The 20,931-nt window shown below is 39.7% G+C and overlaps 2 protein-coding genes across 4 annotated transcripts; one reads left to right on the top strand and one right to left on the bottom strand.

The window, feature by feature from the left end:
- Positions 1-1,331: 1,331 nt before the first annotated feature.
- On the bottom strand, positions 1,332-13,329 carry USP37 (ubiquitin specific peptidase 37). Of its 3 annotated transcripts, XM_053471128.1 has the most exons (24): positions 13,215-13,329; positions 11,429-11,633; positions 11,065-11,230; positions 10,754-10,851; positions 10,473-10,648; positions 9,952-10,029; positions 9,305-9,399; positions 8,930-9,011; positions 8,112-8,273; positions 7,703-7,834; positions 7,320-7,443; positions 6,937-7,139; positions 6,705-6,822; positions 5,106-5,185; positions 4,841-5,005; positions 4,351-4,419; positions 4,021-4,150; positions 3,499-3,748; positions 3,134-3,297; positions 2,727-2,787; positions 2,507-2,622; positions 2,086-2,155; positions 1,779-1,917; positions 1,332-1,685 (listed from the first exon to the last, which is right to left on the bottom strand). In XM_053471128.1, exons 2-24 carry the CDS (start codon positions 11,582-11,584, stop codon positions 1,604-1,606), a joined length of 2,916 nt encoding a protein of 971 aa, XP_053327103.1. In that variant the 5' UTR covers positions 11,585-11,633; positions 13,215-13,329; the 3' UTR covers positions 1,332-1,603. The 3 variants fall into 3 exon arrangements, with proteins under 3 accessions (XP_053327103.1, XP_053327104.1, XP_053327105.1); XM_053471129.1 differs by lacking the exon at positions 9,952-10,029; XM_053471130.1 differs by lacking the exons at positions 10,754-10,851; positions 11,429-11,633; positions 13,215-13,329 and having other exon boundaries at positions 11,065-11,160.
- A 208-nt stretch (positions 13,330-13,537) lies between these two features.
- CNOT9 (CCR4-NOT transcription complex subunit 9) lies at positions 13,538-19,061 on the top strand. The gene is made up of 8 exons (XM_053471181.1): positions 13,538-13,683; positions 15,106-15,285; positions 15,942-16,057; positions 16,761-16,870; positions 17,462-17,571; positions 17,959-18,057; positions 18,263-18,354; positions 18,498-19,061. The coding sequence occupies exons 1-8, from the start codon at positions 13,660-13,662 to the stop codon at positions 18,664-18,666; spliced, it is 900 nt and encodes a 299-aa protein (XP_053327156.1). The 5' UTR covers positions 13,538-13,659; the 3' UTR covers positions 18,667-19,061.
- The last annotated feature ends 1,870 nt before the right edge of the window (positions 19,062-20,931 follow it).

Raw genomic sequence — 20,931 nt, forward strand, 5'->3', positions numbered from 1 at the left:
GATGAAGTTATTTGGAGAATTGTAGTTTCACTGTTCTTAAATATTTTAGGGAAAATATATGTATCCTGACTTAATACCAACCTACCCAGCGATAAAATCAGTTTGAAAAAATAAATTGCATACAAACTAATATGAAAGAGGGAATCAGACCAGATACAGAAAGATTTGTCATTGTAAATCAGCTAAATAACTAAATCATAGTTATCAGTAAACTCTGTACTATTTATTCAATGAAAAGTCAGACTTCTAGTTCAGTGCAAGTACTGAGTACTGTGCATTACCCCCACAATAGGCTCCTTACAAACAAAATAGGAACACAATAGGAAATATCCAGGGTTTCTAGAGATGCCTCAATCTAGCTTATTTTTGAGTTTTGTGTTATTTGTTAATAATGTAAAAAAAAAAAAAAAATCTAGTCTGAGCAGCAAGAAATAAAACCATATCATTATATATAACACAGGAGGACTCCAAGACCATTGGTTATCCATTTGAGAACCTGACAAGATACTTCAGCTTGTCGCTAAAACAAAATAAACATTTATTCAACCTCTTTATAGATCTTGTATTACAGAAAATGGACAACATAAAACAGCTTAAAATAGTTAAATAGAATATGTACATCTGAAACAAATAAACGCCTTGTTACCTCTTGTAGAAATCGCATTTCAAATCACAGCAAGACGTCCCTCGTCCCCAGGCAGAACTTCTCGGTCATTCACCCACTATCAGCTAACTCAAAATAAACCACTCTATGCTCATGTACAAATAAAAATACACAAATAAGATGAGACCCACAAAAAAAGACAAATACCCAAATTCCAGAGAGAGAAATACAAATATACAACATAAAATGAAACGAGTACAGGCGTTTAAAAACATTGTTAGGTCGACTCGGGTAGTGATTGTCTAAACACGTCAGGCTTCCATGTGGCTGGCATGTAAAAGTAGGCTATAAAAATCTCTATGGTAGCTGCCAGCAGAGAGACCGCTCTGTTATTGCCTTTATTCAGCACGTGGGGGGAGATTTGTGGTCGTTACAGCAACAGCCCCCTTAAAAAGTAAAAAAAAACAAAAGCAGGTAAATGCATTTTCCAAAAACAAAAAGCAGAAGGCCGTTGATCATTAGACTGCAGCTTTATCGATTCATTTGACAGCACCAATACCAAAAAAAAAAAAAACAACCCACAAACATATATACAAGAGTTCAATACAAACAAAAAGCAGTCTTCAGCTGCAATGCTGTAGTGGCAAAGCTGCCTATAGGTGGCAAGTGTTCAATGCCCTGGTAATTTTTTATTGCTGTAAAAAAGGGGCATATTAAAATGCCCAAGTCCAAGAAGAGCACTCAGCTTTAATTAAATGTCCAAATGAAGATGCAACCTCAGCTGAACACGTCACAAGGAACCGTTGAAAATACATTGCATTGGTAAACGCAAAAGGTTAAGAAAGTGAAGTGTTATCAACTTTCAGGAGAGGCCGGCACTCTGTGCCATTAGTTCCAGCCACGACTCAGAAGTCAGATGGAAATAGATCACACTCTGCTGCCGAAAAGGCAACAATCAACGACCCACGCAAATAAAAGGGATTCAAGTGCATGTGCTTGTCACAGAGCCGGCCGGGAAGGTCTGTCGCCGGATGAAAGCTGTGATCGCTTCTCCTCTTCTACAAGGTCATCGAATATATCTCTGTTGAAAAAAGAAAGATTTTCGGTAAAGAGCAGACAGACATTGGAACCGTATGGTTCATGATATAAGAAATATTGGAGAGTAAAAACATACTTGTGCATATAAAAGAAAATGTAGCCACTTCTGTCTCTGTCATTCTGCACAGTAGTTTCGAGTGTTCTGGATACAGTGAGGTCGTTGTACGTAAACCAAGCTTGTTTCTTGATATCGTAGACATCGCTGATGTAATGGCCTAAACACAAAACGTGAACCAGAATAATTATTCTTCCGCTGAGAATTCTCTCTGTAAGATTGAGGCTTCAAGATCAGATAGAAGAGCCACTAGAAACATCTATTTTTAATACCTTGGAATTTGTTGCACTAACTAAAAAGTTGAGAATGGAAACCGTGAAATACCCACCAGACGAAGAGGAGCTCCCAATGTGGCTGACCACACTGATAAGGCGGTATGAATGGGGAAGCTCTCCAGCCTGAAAAAAATATAAACAGCTGTGGGATTGCCAGAAAAAAACATGAAATGGAAAGAGATGCCTGGAATAATACATTTTAATTATATAACACCAACACTTTGCTATTCTGCAAAATGAATTATACAGATAATGTTATGAAACAAAGGTTTTTGGTTGTTATACCTTAGAAACTAATATCTAAAAACATGTAAACGTCAATTCACATAAATGTACACTAATGGTGTACAAAAAAAATCTGGTTTTAAAAACACCCTTATTACTAAAGCAATCTACTAAATGGACTATTCCATTTGTTGATACACGATACATTGCACCAGGGCACTTTATACATAACTTCCTGTAACTACCCACCTCTGCATTTTTCTTGAGTTCCTCTGCTTCTGCCTCGGTGTACTCCATATCGAGAACATCTTCATTTCCAGAATCCTCATCAGACACCATGCCATCAAGAATGGAGCTGTTGAACTCTACAACCAGATTTTGCTTATATTAAAATAAGTGAAATACAAAACAAATATAAATACAAAACAGAACCACTTCTGTAAGTGTTGGATAAAAAGTTAATGCTCACCTTGTAGGCTTAGTTCAGTAGCTCTTTTCAGTTCATCATCTTCCTTTAATTCCCAGGCTTCCTATATATAGTTTTTATTATTAGAATATGTGACGCATTGAAAAAAATATATATTTTACAGAAACTGGTGTTGTGCTATAATATGTGTTGCCAGACTGGTCCAACATATCACACAAGAATAGCCGCATGAGGTTTCTGGACCCCAGATGCTTTTCTTGGAATTTAGAGAACGAAGAAGAGACTTCTAAGGTCCTGAACGCTTATGGGACTATGTAGGCCCAATAAAATTGCATTACCTTGCACTAAAGACTCTGAAAATAAACACAAACTTAAGCTGTGTAATGTAGATGTCATAAAAGACAATTAGCAGAACACAAGGATAAAACTAAGGTTGGTAATATTCTTACTTGCTCCTGAAGAGACTGAGCCAGTGCCTGCTGCAGTTCCTGTTCCTCTCGCTCCCTCTCCAGATCATACTGAAGCCAGTCAATGTCATTTTGGGGGCCTTCTGGGGTTTTATTCTCCTTATTCTCATCAAAGTCCTTAGACATTTCACTGAATTGAACTACACCTGGTAGCAAAAGCATATACAAGGAGTTTAGGGAGGGAAAGATCCCAAAATGTGTGGTTATGTATAATGGGCAATTCTGTTAAGTGGTGAAGTCTCCATAGCAATACACAAAGTAAAGGTGTGAATCCTAAATACAGGAAGACTTAACCTTTCCATGTACTTTCCAGGAACTCCCAAAAATTAAAAGTGTATTATGAATACCTGAGTCTTTTACAGCCTTTGTTTTGTCTTCCACAAGTGGCTCAGGGTTATCAGTTTCTTGGACATCATCATCTCCCCCAAAACCAGTATCTGGGCTGCTTGTGATCTTCCCATCATCCGCAGGACTCTCACACAGAGAGGTTTCTTTTTTGCTCAATTCCAAGACAGCAGCCACCAATTCCTCATCGTTCAGACCATCGAAGCATGTCTCAAGAAGCTCTGAACTCCTACTGCTGTCCACTGAAGTTTTCTAGAATCAAGAAAATATATGTAAAAGGATTTAAAGAAACTTGAGACTTGTCACTTCAAACAAAAGCAGGGATACACTATACATTATTATTATTATTTTTTACAGGCTGTAAATAAATATTGCTCCATTCACATCAACTGAATTACCAACTAAACAGTGCCCATTAGTCAAGCCATGATTTGAATTATTCAGGCTAAAAATAAGTAATATTTTATTACCGTTCCTGTGAAAACAGTTAAACAAGGTTATGGTATTTTGGAACGAGGGTATACCTTGTCCTGGCTTTCCGACAGAAGGTCACAAACCCTTTGGCTTTGAGAAACGCATCGCTTGACTTGCTCATCCTCACTTTCCGAATCCAGGCAAATGGTTAGGCCATTAGTAGTTTTAAATGTTTGCTTCCTATGCACAAGGAAAAAAAAAATATTAAAATCATAATAGTTTACATTAGGTTACAGAGCAAACAAAAGTTCTGGCTGTTCTCTCATATCTCTCTCTGAATATTTTAACTCCTTTACTTAAAATATTCAATATTTCATGGTTCCAAGAAACCAAATAGAACATCAGCTAAAAGGGACAAGAATATGTTCCTAGGCTCTTACCTGAGAGGGGTTGAGGTGCTCACTGCACCAGAATTTACCATTTGTGAAGTCTTTAATGGTCTGGAGTTCCTTGAAAAGACCAAGTAAGAGTCAATCGCAGGATGGAGTGAAAATTGCAACAAAGCAAAATATCCATCTGAACACACACGAAGAACAGATGTATTAAAGTACTATTTTTACTGACCATCTGCCTAGTCCCTTATTACAATATTACCAACTGAACACAGTGGAACAGAAGGTACATGGTGCTCTGTGGGTAATCCTTTATGCTTACAGGCATTTATGGTACACACGTACCCTTGTTTAAAGATGCCTGCACAAGTTACAAAGACTTCAAATGCATAAAAAGCCAATCAGGAACATGGGCTATTCAATAATGAATTTATTAAAATTCCAACAACTATTGCACGCTTTGTAAAAATGTTACTATTTTCTGATCACAAGAAATGTGATTTTTTTTGGAAACCAGAAGCTTGTGAAGTGTACGTACATCGCAGCTTGCACGTTCCAACCTAGTGATAAAGGAGGGTGCGTGCTCTCTGTGCAGTGTGATGACAATGTCAGATATCTTGGGATGATAACTTGCTGGCCAACTTTGTTATTCAGAGACAGAACTACATTGAAGCTGTATCGTTTCAGATGAAGGATAAGAATTCTAATGAGAGGGAGAGAAGTTTAAAGACAACGTCATTAACTGAAATTACATATAAGAATATTTACAAAACCCCTCCCTAACCTATATGCAAGACACATACCTGGGTAGCCTGCTAAATTTGTGTGTCACTGTTGCGGATTTTCCATTACACTTTTCACAAGAATATTCAAGATCCTCCATCTTGAGGGAGAGAGAAAAGAAATGGTGAAGTAGCTAATTATGAATGTAAAGTAAATACCGTATTTGCTCGATTATAAGACGAGGTTTTTTTCAGAGCAAATGCTCTGAAAAATACCCCTCGTCTTATAATCGGGGTCGTCTTCTAATCAGACCTCAAATAGAGGTCTGATTAGGAGACTAAGATCCAGATCCCCCGCACCGCTGCAGGGGACCTGGATCCTCCTGTCGTCGCCCCCCCCCACACACACTTACCGGTGCTTCCGGAGGTGAAGTTGGCAGCGGGGGTTTGTATGCGTCCGTCGCAAATACCTTCCCCGACTGTCAGAGACCAGAGTTCCAGAGTTCCTGATCTCTGACAGCCGGGGAAGGTATTTGCGACGGACGCATACAAACCCCCGCTGTCAACTCCACCTCCTTCCGGCTGCCGCGGAATGAGACGTCAACCCGCTGCCCCGGCAATACAGCAGGAAATTGGAAGCACCGGTAAGTAAGTAAGTGTGTGTGTGTGTGTGTGTGTGTGTGTGTGTGTGTGTGTGTGTGTGTGTGTGTGTGTGTGTAGGGCATTTCTGGAATGCCTTACACCCCTATATGCCACTCTGGCACTTAGGGGGTTAAAAGGCATATTATGGGGCAGAGTGGCATATAGGGAGGTATAAGGCATTTCAGGAGGCAGAGTGGCGTTAAGGGGGCATTTAATAGTGCACTCTGCCTCCTGAAATTCCTTATACCTCTCTATATGCCACTCTGCCCCATAATATGCCTTTTAACCCCCTAAATGCCAGAGTGGCATATAGGGGTATAAGGCATTTCTGGAGGCAGAGTGCTCTATATAATGCCTTTTAACTCCCTTAATGCCACTCTGCCTCCTGGAATGCCTTATACCTCCCTATATGCCACTCTGCCCCATAATATGCATTTTAACCCCCTAAATGCCAGAATGGGATATAGGGGTATAAGGCATTTCTGGAGGCAGAGTGGCACATAGGGGGTCAAAAGGCATACCATGGGGCACAGTGGCATATAGAGGGTTAAAAGGCATATCATGGGCCACAGTGCCATATTGGTGTGGCAAGCCTGGGGGCAGATGTGCGTAACTGGGGGACAGGTTGGAAAATACAAGAAATAAAAACAAAAAAAAATATTTTTCTCAATCATAGCTTTTATTAAAAAAAATAGTTTACATGAATTAACATTTACTGGTAAAACTTTTTTCCTTTAGGGTCGTCTTATATTCAGGCTTTTTCTTTTTTTCCTAAGTTAATATTCAGATTTTGGGGGGTCGTCTTATAATCAGGGTCGTCTTATAATCGAGCAAATACGGTAATAACTCCATTTGTATGCAGCAAGCAAATACAAATATTCAAAAAGGCAGACAGGGAATATGTTCAGCTCTTGACCATAACTTATATTAAAATTTTGCTTTTGTAAATACAATTTTAAAGTATGTCTTTTGGCCCAACAAGAGTTTTAGGAGTAACTAAAGAAAGTCACAAGGTAAAAAATATGTTTGATTACTTACTCTGAAAAAGAGGTCTAAGGAATCCTGAATGGATCTGCAAGGCAACAATTTCTTTCTTCGTGGAAGATCAATGGAAAGGTCATTAAACTGCTCACATTTAGTTACCGTTTCGCCGCACCTTTGTGGGGGGGAGTGAGAACACCAAAAAGATCAGAGGAAAAGAAGTTGATCTACGGTAAACTGGATAAGTTACCAGTTACCAAACAAAAATATTCCATGCATTTATTCTTACATTGTGCATGTGATTGAATGCTGCACCTCAAACTCAAAATTGCAGACCACTGGGCAGGTGTATATACGGGTAGCAGCGATATCATCACTTGGCTTTCCACCTGAAATATCTTCTGATGATGGTTCAGTCTTCCATGTTTTATTTAGCTTCCCCATGTCTTCCTTCAGCTGGTCAAGGCATTGGCTCAAGAACTCATGGGCATCCTGAAAATAATTGTATTTAGTGTGAAATCTCAAAACCAACGGACTACACAGGAGGAATGACGATTAACTTTTGCTGGACAATAATAAAAACTACTTTATGAGCAATAAGGGACTTTGGTTATTGCATTATTTACTACAACAATTACACACTGGAGTTGTAGAAATTGGTAAAAGACGTACATTCTGCACATAACCGGAAAATCTCTCTGCCGTGGCTGAAATGGCATTCTTGACTTTTTTAAGCAATTCTTTCTTCATCTCTGGGCTGCAAACGTCCTTCTTGGCGAGCAAGAGAGCAAACCGTCTGAATAAATAAAGAAAAAATAAATCTCAAGGCAAAGTTTAGGGGAACCCCAAATAAAATTATATAACTACAAAGTAATCTCACTTCCATGTCCAGTTAAACTAAGGATTTAAATAAAGTGGTTTTATTTATAAAAATGTCAAACCATACTGAGAAATCATGCGGTGAGAATTACCTATTTGAGGTGTAACTTGGGCAGCAGACACTTTGTCTAAAATAGACTGCTTTTTTCACAAAAAAGAAGGATGGTTCACTCTACCTTATTAATGCATTTAATGGGATTTTCTTGTAGGGAATTCCTTGCCGTAGTAAATCATTGGCAAATGGTTGAAGGGAAAACAGGGACTGCAGTATCGCATTCATATAGCAGGTATTACCTAGATTGGAAAATCTGAAAATACAACCAGAGATTTACAGTGTGACAAAGTGGAGCAGTATGAAAGAAAAAAAAAAAAAGGCAGAGACATTTAAATCACAAATTCAATATTCAATCACAATAAGCTCCTATAGAGTTCTAGCAGCTTATTCCTTTATATCCCATAAAGAAGTTTAAATCTTTACACGCCCTTTGAAAAAAAACCATAAGGGCTTATCGGATAGGGTTTATAAATATTTCTTGCCAAGAACTAGTGCACTAAGGAAAATGATGGCACCTAAAGTATACTTACCCCTGAAGCTGCTGCGGTTGTGGCTGTGTTGAGAGAACTCTTGGCTTGTTCCATCCAGTGTAGTCCTGACTAGGCCTCAGTTTTTTTACAGACAGAGGGCTGGGTTGAGATGGGAGGATTAAACTTCTCTTGGCAGATGGTGGTTGAGTCGACACAGACGACCTGGTTGAAATTAGAATGGAAAGCAGAATTCCTACAGATTAGCTTTCTTGCATTGGTAAGTAATAGCAGAAGTTACAAACTCATCAAAAAAAAAGTTTACCTGTTGTACTGACCACTGAGTGTCATTGACCCTACAGAAGCGAGAGGGACTGATATTTTCCATGCATAGCAACAAAAAGTAGAGCTTGCACACCCAAGTGAAAACACATCTGAGGCCTGCAGAGTTGAAATGGTACTTCTGCCAGGCAAAGCAATTGCTTTGCCGGAAAGAGTGACGATAAATGTATGTCTTTGACGATTATTTGCGATAGCTCCAGTTTAATCCTTCCCATGGGACTAAAGTATTACGTATTGATTTATATGGTGCAACCATATTCTGTGCAACTTCAATATAAAAATATATATATAAAAGATACCTAAATCATTATTTCTATATTATCTTAATTTGAAATACAGATAGTATAATACTGTCCCAAGCTAGTTGGCCCACACATTTTAGTTCAGTGTATATTTTCAGAATGCGCCTGTCTATGCAGTAGAGTCTACTGTTGTGCCCTCTAGACAAGGTTTTAATATTTATGCACATATTACCCGATATATATATATATTTGCTCTGTTATATTAACACAAAAACTCAAAAAGAAATGCAATACTACCTGTCTGTGTTCATATTCCCTGCAGACTCCTTTGGTGTTAACCTGCTACTATAAAAGGAAGAGGACTGCAATGGCATTGGTCCTAAAAAGTAAATGAATAGCACAAAATAAATATGCAGCACAATTTAACAAAATCAACTAAAAGATAACTTCAATATCTAAACATAGCACTATTCCTCAATGCATAAAGCATGTTGAGAAATTCGTACATTATGTCATCCTGTGGAGTTTATACAATCTTGGACAGAAAGAAGTAAATTACAAGTTAAAGGACTTTGATATTATTTAAAACACAGCAGAATGCTAATTTACTCAACACACAAGTGGAACCGCACATTTAGCATATCTGCAATACAATATTAAAGTTGACCTGACCTTGCCTGGCTTCCTCAGTCTGCTTCAGATTCAACTGCTTCTCACGGCTGCTATTCAAAAATTTGCGCGCTGGGTCTGTCAATGCTTTATTAGTACTAGAGAGATTGAAACAAAAAATTAAGAAAAAAAAAATCCAAATTGTGCCTAGAAAAAAAACCTCTTAGAATAGAAGCCACTCACACATCATTTTAAGGCAAAATGCGCAGTATGAGCAGAGCACTTCTGAATAATGAACAAAAATGTTACAGCTACCTGTCTATCTATCCAGATAGAGAAGTGCCCTGCACTCTGTGTTCTAAAAGAAGCATTGTCACATTGAATAGAAACTAAGACTACTACGGCATGCTCTTTAATAAATGCTTTGTTTGCATCACATCAGTATAGGCAGATCAATGAAATGACACCGATACATGTTTATATGTCTGTGGACACCTGCAACTCATGCAATATGACAAGCGGGAAGTTGAGAATGTTATTAAGGATGATTAATGTCTGAAACACGATGTGGCGAAATCAATTACCCCCCCCCCCACCAGACAATTATGCACGCTGTATGGTTTCATCATGAACCATTAAGCTGAGCAAACCAAAGCCAAAACTCCAAGCAACCCTTGACCCAACTGATGAAGATTTTGAGCAAAACCTACGTAGATGAATCATTCTCTTTAGGGTAATCTTCGCCTATTTCGGGGCTTGGAGTCGGCATTCGTTTCCGTTTTTCACTCCTGTGAGTGAAAAACATAATTCAAGTTGACCGAAGTCAGTCCCAAGTCTCTCACAGACACTATTGTGAGGAAAGATGTCAACCTGAACAGAGTAGCAGTAACACTACGCCAAGAATGGGGGGGGGGGGTTGTTTGCGTGATGTAGAAGATTTTTTAAAATGGGGCACAATAAAAAATAAATAAGTCTCTGCATCTGTTTTGCTTTATAAAGTGTAATTAAAAAAGAAGCACCCATGATTTGCAAACCCTGTGTTTAAGCGGGCCTGACGGTTCCCCTTTTTTTTTTTTTTTTTTTTTGCACTTATCGTGTTGCACTGAAACCCCCCGTAGCAAGTGACTTAAGGGTTTAATGGTTATTTAATTGTGCTCAATGAACCTCATTGAGCAGATTTCTATATACTTTTTCAAACAGAAAATGCCTTATAATGTCTATTTCTCAATACCTCTTTTCCAGAAGACCAGCTCTTTGGGGAGTAGACATTACAGAGGAAGCGCTAATTCGACTTGGAGTGATGCTGCCTGGGGAGGTTTTAAGCGGCGTCCTTACGACACCTGTTGGTGTCTTTTTCACAGGCGTTTCATCTTTATTATTATCAAAGTTTACTCTCTTAGGAGGCGTCTAAGGAAAAAAATAAATAAATTAAATCTCAATAGTAGTAATGAGTAATTCTGAAACAGGAAAAAAAAAAAAAAAAAACACCAAAACATTAATCTTTGCACAAACCTGGCTTTTGATGTTTGACAGAGGCTTGTTAACCTCCTTGTGGGCGCTTCTATTCCCCAAAATGCCACCAAAGCTTCCAGACCCTTGTCCAGGTTTCACTGCAGGTAAAATATGATGGGCAAGGAACGGTTACTTTGTTTTTAGTTTTAGGGTGGGCCAAAAGACATTTTCCAGGCCAAAAGTACAAAATATATTCCAATCACATGTATCATACATGTACAGGTTATTTTCCCCAATATGAACTGTGGCATCTTTTGATGCAGCAAAAATATTAAAGTTTACAGGTAATTCAGCAAAAATATCCTTTTTACCTGATTGAGTCTTATCAACAGTATCAAGGAAACGCTTTAATTCCTCTGCATCTTTGCATGGGACTTTATCTATAGTAAGAGAGCTGGCATCTTTCAAGGTTAGCATCAGGCGACTCTGCTTCATCCCAACAGGCCGCAGAACAACATTTTTGATGTTGTGATTTAGCTAAAATAGGAAGGATTTTGTATAAAATTACAATTCAGGCAAACCAATTTTCCGGCAACACGAGACAACTTTCAGAACACCAAGGCACAATAAATATTAGGTTACAAAAAAAAAGAATCTAAATATACCGATTTCTATAACAGATCTTTAAAAACAAATATCATCAAAACTGAGAAAAACGATATTATACTTTCTCACCTGAAATTTTGCCGGTGCGCCTCCTGCATTAAAGTTTACAACCAAACTTAATTTATTGTCTTTCTCTACGACTTCACAGCTGCCCTCTTTCCACTTCGATGTTCCCATATTGAGACAGTGTATCCGGATCGGACCGCGCAGGCAGAGCGAAACCATTGTTATATTACAATTACCAAAAAAAAAAAAAAAAGATTCAATGCTGTTCCTGAAATGAAAAGAATAGAAAACATTAACACATTCTTTCTGTTGGTTAAAAAAAATGCTTTAATAAATTGTATTTACATTGGGAACAACTTTAGTGTTCCAAGTTAAATACAAAGAAAAAAGTTACATAATCCGGCCCTACAAAACATACTTCATTTGTACGCAAAAAAAGTTATATAAATTGGCAAATTAGCCTCCCCTATTTTTTCCCCCCCAACGCAATGTGGGAATGTGTCACACTTAAAACAAAAGCCACAGAGCTGTATCCACAATGACAGAGTTACCCTCTGATAAAAGTATTAAATCTGAAATGAATACTATAATCTACAAACCGAACTCAAAAACGTTTCTGCAATTTTAGCCTCAGGGTACAGAGCAGTAAAACAAAAATCATTAAAAAAATAAATACAGCGTGATTGGCTGCCAGGCTTTTGCTAAGGTGGCTCCAGACAGATCATAAAGGGTGCTGTTTATGCCAAAAATGACTGCCCAGAAGCCTCGAAACACCCAGAGTAACGGGGCAGCCGGGCGCAGTCTGTAAATATCGGGTATCCTGAGAAGGATGAGTTTTTAAATCAAAACTCATTTAACCAGAGAGGCCATCAGGAGCAGCCCAAGGAATACCCTGAGAACTTTCTAAAGCGACTGACTGAGGAGCTTGAAATATTAACCCTTTGACAGCCCATTGTCATAATTTTATGTAACAACTCGCCAAATGTGTTACCCGAATGGATCTAATACCGGTCCCCATGGAAACCGTGACTTTAAAGATACGCTTAATTGAGTTACCTGCAAACAAGCAGGGATATCAACCATAACATACTGGGGGCAAAAGCACCAATTTATATATGATCATAGTGGGGGGGGGTAGGAAGGGGTCAGTTCCAGACTGTGTGTGACCCGGAGAATCTGCCCCTTCACCCTGAGATTGGGGAAAAGCCTTGAGACTCCAGGGCAAACAGTAAAGGTCCAAGGTAAAGAAATAGCGCCATTTAGTTAACATCTGCGTTAAAAAAAAGAAATACTAACAAAAATGATATTAGATCGCAAATAGAAAGCAAGGAACCACATCCAACTTTTGATGTCATTTTACACCAGAAAGAAAACAAGTCTACAGATTTTATTTTTATCATTCTATTTCTCATAGTTTAGTGTCCACTCCCCTCCCCCACTGAGACAGGAGGCCAACATATTGTGATTATATTATGTTTACACACAAAAAATACTTTTATTTATTTTGTTGTGATAGACGGACTTAGCAGTCCCCAGCTTACAGCACGATTAATGCTAGTTACAAATAAGAGCTGCTGTATAAATGATGTAATGTTTTAGATAGCGCCATCATATTCTGCAGCGCTGTACAATAAACAGAAACGCAACAAGTTGCTCTTCACGTACCATAAGTAAGAAAGACCCTGGTCACAGGAGCTTACAATCTAGAAGTATATAAAGTACCGACATTACAAACGGGGCGCTAGGCAGCTATCCATTGGAAAAGACGGCGGATGTCCCATAGAGCTTACATTGTAAGCTGAGTGTGAGTGGATGTCCCCCTCGCTTCTCCCGGGGTCAGAAGACTCACCTTCTCGGGGCGCCTCTCGCCCGTTCCCCGCTCACACAGTTCCCAAGTCCTGGCTCCTGTCACAGCTGAGAAAAATTGGCGGGAAAATCCCAATCTTCCTCACACTAGAAAGAGCGCCACAGCCTGAAGGGAGCATAGGCAGAAAGACGTCAGTGCGCCGCGCATGCCGATGACGTCACGATCTGTGCCTTCGCGATCTCTCAGCGATTTTTTTACTAATTTTAGTGCAGATATTTTATTTTAGAAAGACTTCAAATAATAATAATGTGGATAAATAATCAAAATGATATCTCTATTGAGAGTGCCCACGGGTCAAGGGTCACAGGTCGCGATGACGTGATTGTAGGGCGGTGCTACGGTTGTTGTGGTGACTGAGAGAAGGGGGGTCAGAGGTCGCCCGCGCGGGAGCAGGAAGCGGTACAGAGCCTGGGTTCGGGCTCCGAACATGCACAGCCTGGCCACAGCGGCGGTGAGGAGAGGGGCAGGCCCGGGAGGGAGTTGGGGTGGGAACGATAGGCTATGCACGGTGGTTCGAGTGACGAGGAGGCCAGGCAGGGAGGCCTAGGAAAGAAGCCGGCTTGGGCCTACCCTGGGGGAGAGGGCCTGATCTCTGCCGTGTATACTGTAACCCGGTCTTCTCATACCAACTGCGGCTGGAGGCCTAGTATAGCCTGTTGGGGGAAGGTCCACAATTTTAACCGATGGTTTTACAATTTTGTAACGGTTAATCGCACTCAGCCTATACTTATATCTGAGGCACAGAGTGGCTCTCAGGGGGTTAAAAGGGTACTTTTATTTGCCCCAGAGCATTCTGTTATGACGCTAGTGGGGTGCAAAGAAAGTAGTGTGGAGGTGGCATCAATGATGGAGAATGGGGTGATACGGTATTATTGCTAAGAGCGGAAACATCTGGCAACGATACCGGGAGCGCCTCATACATGAGAACCGCTTGATACGTGTAATTAACTACACGGCACATTAACTCGCCCCGTTAGGCTTAATGTACTCCGCGTTACCAGGAACAGGTTTTTTATACTTATTAATTTATTAATATAACGAAAATTTATTTTTATTTATGGTACGTTTGTAGCTCGCTTTGTTACGGCGGTGGAACTGTTGCTTTGGAACATGTTTTGTGTAAAAACTTTAGCATTCGAAACTTAGCCGAGACGGAGACCGCTGTGTTTTCTGTCTGCCCCCGAACTTCAGAAGATTTAGAAGCCTCTCGGTTACGTAGTTGCCTGTTGGCTAATTGGGTGATTAATAAGAAGGGACGTAATAGAGTTTTTTTTAATGTTGTTGTTTGGATAAAGAAACAATGTAGCAGAAGGAAGTGTTACTTTACTGAGAGGGTGGTAGACAAGTGGAACAGCCTCCCAGCAGAAGTCATAGAGGCTAAAACAGTAAGGGGATTTAAACACGCGTGGGATATGGCTCCTGAATCCAAGAACGGGGGCCGAATGGGGCCAATCTGCAGGCAGGTTCTATGTTTCTATTTAACATATTAGGCTTTAACATCAGAATTCTGGTTGTGAGTAATTTGGAATAATAATTAGGCGGATTTATCTTTTGTTTTCAGACTTACAGCTGTATTCCGTACAGGGAAAAGCTAAGCTTATCCCCAATGCTTAAAGAAGTTATCCTGACGCATTTAATATTTATTTATAATATGACTATTAACTTCTGCACATGTTTGTGGAACTTAAGTTTTAACAAGGTGCCCGAAATCCCAAAAAATAAATCTTTCCATGAATTTTAGTGCCGCGTTTCCTAACTTCCGGGGTACTCCGGGCAGAAAGATCAGACGGCTTTTCCCTTAATTTTTAACGTTGCGTTTGGGGTGTTTGCTTGAATCTCTGCCGGGTTTCAGTCATTCCTCTCGTCTCTTTAGCCTGTGCCGACCGCACTAGCCCAGGTGGACAGAGAGAAGATTTACCAATGGATCAATGAGCTGTCGAGTCCCGATACCCGTGAGAATGCCTTACTGGAGCTCAGCAAGAAGCGGGAGTCCGTCCCAGACCTCGCACCCATGCTGTGGCACTCGTTCGGCACCATTGCTGCACTTTTACAGGTATGTTCAGATTTCTGCAAACGGCCGTATTATGCCTGATTGCTGTATTGTCCCGATTATAGGTCACACACACACAAAAAAAATTAAATAAGGGGTGCAACCTATAATCGGGTTTAGGTATTCAGGATCCAGACTGAGCCTGATAAAAGGGAGCACTTCCAGTAGCAAGGACCATTAGTAATGCGGTCCCCTGGCAACACGCGCCAATAAAATTAGTTCCGCTCATTCAGTGCTTCCCGCTCCCGTTTGCCGCATCTGCGCAGCTGACAAGGAGCCTCCAAACTTAAATAAAAGCAAAACACACACAATCCGTGTTTTTGGAAAGGCAAGTTCTAATCACAAAAGGCTTGTTTTTCTATGTGCTCCCAAAACTTGAAGCCCCTCTAAGGTCTCCATGTTAATTCATAACGATTCCTTGAAGGTTGCATCGTGAAGCCTAAAAAAAACTATATAGAATTTCCTCCTGCTGCATGCTTTCTGTTTGTTCTGTTAAAATATTATAGCGTTTCCTCCATTGTGAAATTAATATACTCACTGCAGTAAATATTGCGTGTTTTTTATAGAATTGACAGTATTTGGCTTTTCTTGGACATTTAATGTGAAAATTCTGCCATCGGATTGAATCCAATTGTACGTTTTGTGTTTCTTTGTCATAGGAAATTGTAAATATATATCCATCAATAAACCCACCCACGCTGACAGCTCATCAGTCTAACAGAGTCTGCAATGCCCTTGCACTACTGCAGTGTGTCGCCTCACACCCTGAAACCAGGTATGGTATTGTCTCATAAGACGGGGAGAAAAGGCATGATTAAAACCATTTTGCTTCCAAAGAATGGACTGTTTTTAATCCATATTTCAAACCACAAGTTTTGGTCACAGTACTTGATCCACGTAGATAATGGATTAAATAAAAATTTGCCACAAGTTTGCAAGTTCCCCATGTTTAGAGAAAGCATCTTTACATACACTTTATATGTCCCTGCTGAGTTCTGTGACCCAATCCAACGTCGGTGATTAGCAATGCGTCACTTCTGTAGCGTGTGGACTATCTTGTCCCTTGGCTCTATATATAGCTTATAAGCGGCGCAGGGCTATATTACGGTGCACCTGCTTTCTGGATGACCTTCAAAGTTCAGATATTTCTATATCGCTTTTTTGACGTAGTGAAACCCACCATAAATATGTGCAAAAGCTGCTTTTCCAAAGACCAATTCACCTCAAAAATGCAAACGAAAAAACAGCTCCTTCTATGCTGTCAGCTGCATCACGTGTATCTCCCGTAGCTGAAATGTTGAATTTTTGTCTGTCGCTAAACTTAAGTCTTTACGTGGATTCTTTTGTATAATACTTTAATTCGCATAATTTAATCGCCCAAAATCTTTTTGTCTGATGTGGTTGGCAGAGAAAGCGTTAATAATGTTCTGCCACAGTTGACCTGTTTCCCTCCGACTGATTTCGGCTGTCTGTTTCAGGTCTGCGTTTCTCGCAGCCCACATCCCTCTGTTCCTCTACCCTTTCCTGCACACCGTAAGTAAGACTCGCCCGTTTGAATATCTGCGACTTACCAGCCTTGGAGTCATTGGTAAGAAATGAGCGATGGCAACTACAAAGTTAATGAGCTGCTGTGCGATATCTCGTGTGGTATTAACGGATTAGCTTTAATGTTCTGTACAAAACTATTAGTCTGGTGTTTTGTTTAAAGGGATCCTTTGTATTTTCTTCAAAAAACGACTTTGTTTCCCAGCTTTTATTTATTTTTTATACAATTTGTGCCAGACACTGATTTCTGGAAGCTTACGGACGCTTCTCCGGTCTAGGTATATGGATAATATAGCTGAACGGCACAAAGACACGAAAGGATTTGCTTACTATGGCCATTACCAGGCTGTGGATTATCCGTATAATCTCATAGACCAAATAGAATTTTAACCGTTCTCTCTCTGGAAGATTTTTAGAGCTTGTTGCGTGCCAATTTGTAAATCTCTTCTGTATAACTTGTAAAATGTATTTTCTTTCTTAGTCGTGGTTCTTAAATCTGTGAGATGCGCATATAGATATATTTTCTCTTGTAACAATAATAATTTTGTCTGATGGAACATCCTCAAGTGCACTAGGATTTCACCAAAGATGGTATTTTATGATTTTTTCATTTCTGTTTTGTTATCTGTACCAGGAGCACTTGTGAAGACAGATGAACAAGAAGTTATAAACTTCCTCCTGACCACAGAGATAATCCCACTGTGCCTGCGTATTATGGAGTCTGGAAGCGAGCTCTCCAAAACGGTACAGTTTCCCCATTTGCTCTTAATTGTTACTTTCCACTAATTAGCCGATTCTACTTTTATTTCTTCCTATCTCCACCACTTTGCAGTTTCCTGTCTCCTTCCTGGCTAGTGTAGAATTTCTTAATATCAAATTGTACCACGGCTTATCAGGATGGCGTCTGATTACACCGTACCGTTTGCCAGGCCCCCTAAAGCATGTCTTGTTTTTTTGTTTTTTTCCTCCTAATTTCTGTAAACCCGTCATTTGCATATTTGTCGATGATGGTAATTAAAATGTTTTCTTTTTCTAAATGAAACTGGACAAGCTATTTTATTAGTCAAATTCTTCTGTTGCTTTATCCCTTTATTGCTTTTTAACCAACCCCTTTACGTTTTTTCTTTTAAGGTTGCAACGTTTATCCTTCAGAAGATTCTGCTGGACGATACAGGCCTCGCTTACATCTGCCAGACATATGAGAGATTTTCTCATGTTGCTATGATTTTGGTAAGGCTGTTTCCATAATGTTGGCGCACTTTTATTTTGTGTAAGATACACAAGCTTTATCCCTTGTATTACTTTTATGAAGGATAACGTAGTGTTTTTGCCATTCACGCTTTGCGCCCTCTGACTTTTCTGAGTTCAGTTGGAATCTGTCTGAATGTATTTTGTGTGTTCGTGTCGCCCTCAATAAGCCTCTGTTTACTTTTAGGGTAAAATGGTGCTGCAGCTTTCAAAAGAGCCATCGGCCAGGCTGCTGAAACACGTCGTCCGTTGCTATCTTCGCCTGTCTGACAACCCAAGGTAAATTCCAAAGTAATTTCGATGTAAATATCTCTGTTTGTGTATATTGCTCGGAATATATTTGTGATATTCCAGTTTCATGATGTTTTTGCCTCATCTACAACTGGCTCAGGGCTTAACATATATATATTTACCTGTTGCAGAGCACGAGAGGCATTGAGACAGTGCCTTCCTGACCAATTAAAAGACACCACTTTTGCCCAAGTACTGAAGGATGACACCACAACCAAACGCTGGCTGGCACAGTTGGTTAAGAACCTGCAAGAAGGTCAAGTAACTGACCCCAGAGGAATACCTCTCCCTCCTCAATAATCACTCCCATCAAGCGAGGAGGAATGTGGTGCGGCCGTTACACATACGCAGAGCAAGTCCAATGATAAAAGTGAAGATTATGGAAGATTTTTTAAGACATGGGTTGTAATCTTGCCTGCTTCTTGGCTGCGGTGTGCCTGCATGACATCGAAAAGTAACATAACTGTAATCCTGAAGAAGGATAAAGGCTTCTACACCAGCAAAAATACAGGACTACAGCTGCATTACATGGACTGTAAGATTATAGTTTTCTTGTTGACCAAGACATGACTGCTTCAGTGTTTTGTATTTCCTTTTGAGAAAAAAAACTTGAGGGAGAAGGTGGGGTTGATCTCTGTCCTGTGAGTATCTTCTGACTTCCAAAGTTTACAATAAAATAAACCGTAATGCAGTCAGCAGGTCTCCCCTGGAACTGTTTTGTAGCTGAAATTCAGTGCGTCTCCCGCCGCCTGCTTTTCCTCCGCGTTCTCTCTCATGCTTGCAACTGTCTGAATATTTGGGAATAAAAATATTTTATATTTTTTGGAATATGATACAGGTTAAAAGTACATTAAATTTTTTTAGACTGCACGTTCTGAAAGCGACCATTCATTCAGTGCCAGTGCGGTCTTAAACCAAACAAAAGGGGTTTAATAAATGCAGCTGTTTCCAAGGCATTGTGCAGTTATATGTTTTTATTTTTTTTGTTCAGTCTAAATTATCCATCACGTATAGACTGGTCATATACAGAGGTGGCCCTTCTGTGCTGATGTGAGGAGACCCTTAAGAGACCAGAGTTTCGAACACTCTACATTAATATTGTGTGGGATCTTGCTGATTTAACTATGCATTATTCAGGGTACACGTGGCTCTCCCAAAGCAGTGAAAGTAGGTTTAGTGAATACACTCCAACATTACAACTTTTTGATGTCCCTTTTATTAATTGGAAATGGGCAATTTGGATGACGGCCGTGTCATAACAGAGCTGTTTTCTGTAAATGGATTTCATATTGGCTTCCAATAATTCACTCAACGTTTACTATCTGCATACAGAATTATTCTCAGAGCACAGATCAATCTGTAAATCAGGAGGGATTTTTGTATTTTGGATATTAAACATTTGAATGCTGCCTATAAATATACGTTTTAGTGTCTGTGATACAAACAAAAGAAAATGTTCAGTGACGGCAGGGATTGTTTGCTCGCGAATTCATACCCGGAATGACCTAATGTAGGTTGATTTAAAGGGCGCAGCACCCAAGTAGTACAGCATGGTGCCCGCTGGCAAAATAACAGCCCCCGTGGCCTTAATTGGAACCGGTGCCACACGTCTCTGCATTCGGCTTTCATGGTGGGTAACTATATTAATAATTACTCACCTGGGTCTGGATACACCTTTAAGTATATTTTATGATAAGCTGGTATAAATGTATAGACCTCTAAACTGCAACTGATGCCTAAAGCCTAAAGAAATATGTTTGCAAGAATAAGCAGGCTTTTTATTTAATACAATATTTAAAGCAGTTCCTACTAAAATATCGCTGAATGACTGGCACGGAATAACACGCGGACGGGGATCGTCGGGAACATCTTTAGAATTCTATTTTATTGTCCCGATAAAACCAGATGTCTCTTTAGAATGTGTTCCGCTGTGTGTAGATTTGCAGGCTGAGCATAATGAGAGTTTGGCTGGACTCCAAGATGTTATATCTGAGTGTTTGACACAGCCGTGCCCTCGCTCCTTCCAAATGCTTTTTACCTCGAATAGCCTTTAAGACGGACGTCACTACGGCAGGAGGGAGACGTTACCACCGCGTGCCTTTACTGCGTCTGTTCGGAAGACCTTCATTCTATCAAAGTATAAGAAAAAAAAGATTCAGGTCTTTAATAGTTAACTCTTAAGTCTTTAATAAGGTTTTTCAAACATGTTTTAGGCTATTGATGTCTCCCTTTCAACTCTGTTTTTTTCCCACTCTGTAAAGTAATTGATTATGGATGGTTTTCAAGAAAAAAATGTGACTGAATTGATCGGCTCACAAAGTGGTTACAAAGTATCCCAACAGAAGACATTCTGATACATCGTTGACATACCTACTACCCTCACCACCAAGTTTAAAGGGGCCGTTCCACCGACTCTGCCGAATTTAATACCTTTTTAAGCTAAATGCAGCATTAGATGCATCACTCCCAGTGCTGCTGAATTTCCAAAACATTCCCAAAAATAAATTAGAAGGCATTAATAGAGGTTTCTTTTAATAATAAAAATAGGTTTCCTATAATACTGAT

Source organism: Spea bombifrons, chromosome 7 (genome assembly GCF_027358695.1).
Source record: "Spea bombifrons isolate aSpeBom1 chromosome 7, aSpeBom1.2.pri, whole genome shotgun sequence".
Taxonomy (NCBI): domain Eukaryota; kingdom Metazoa; phylum Chordata; class Amphibia; order Anura; family Pelobatidae; genus Spea; species Spea bombifrons.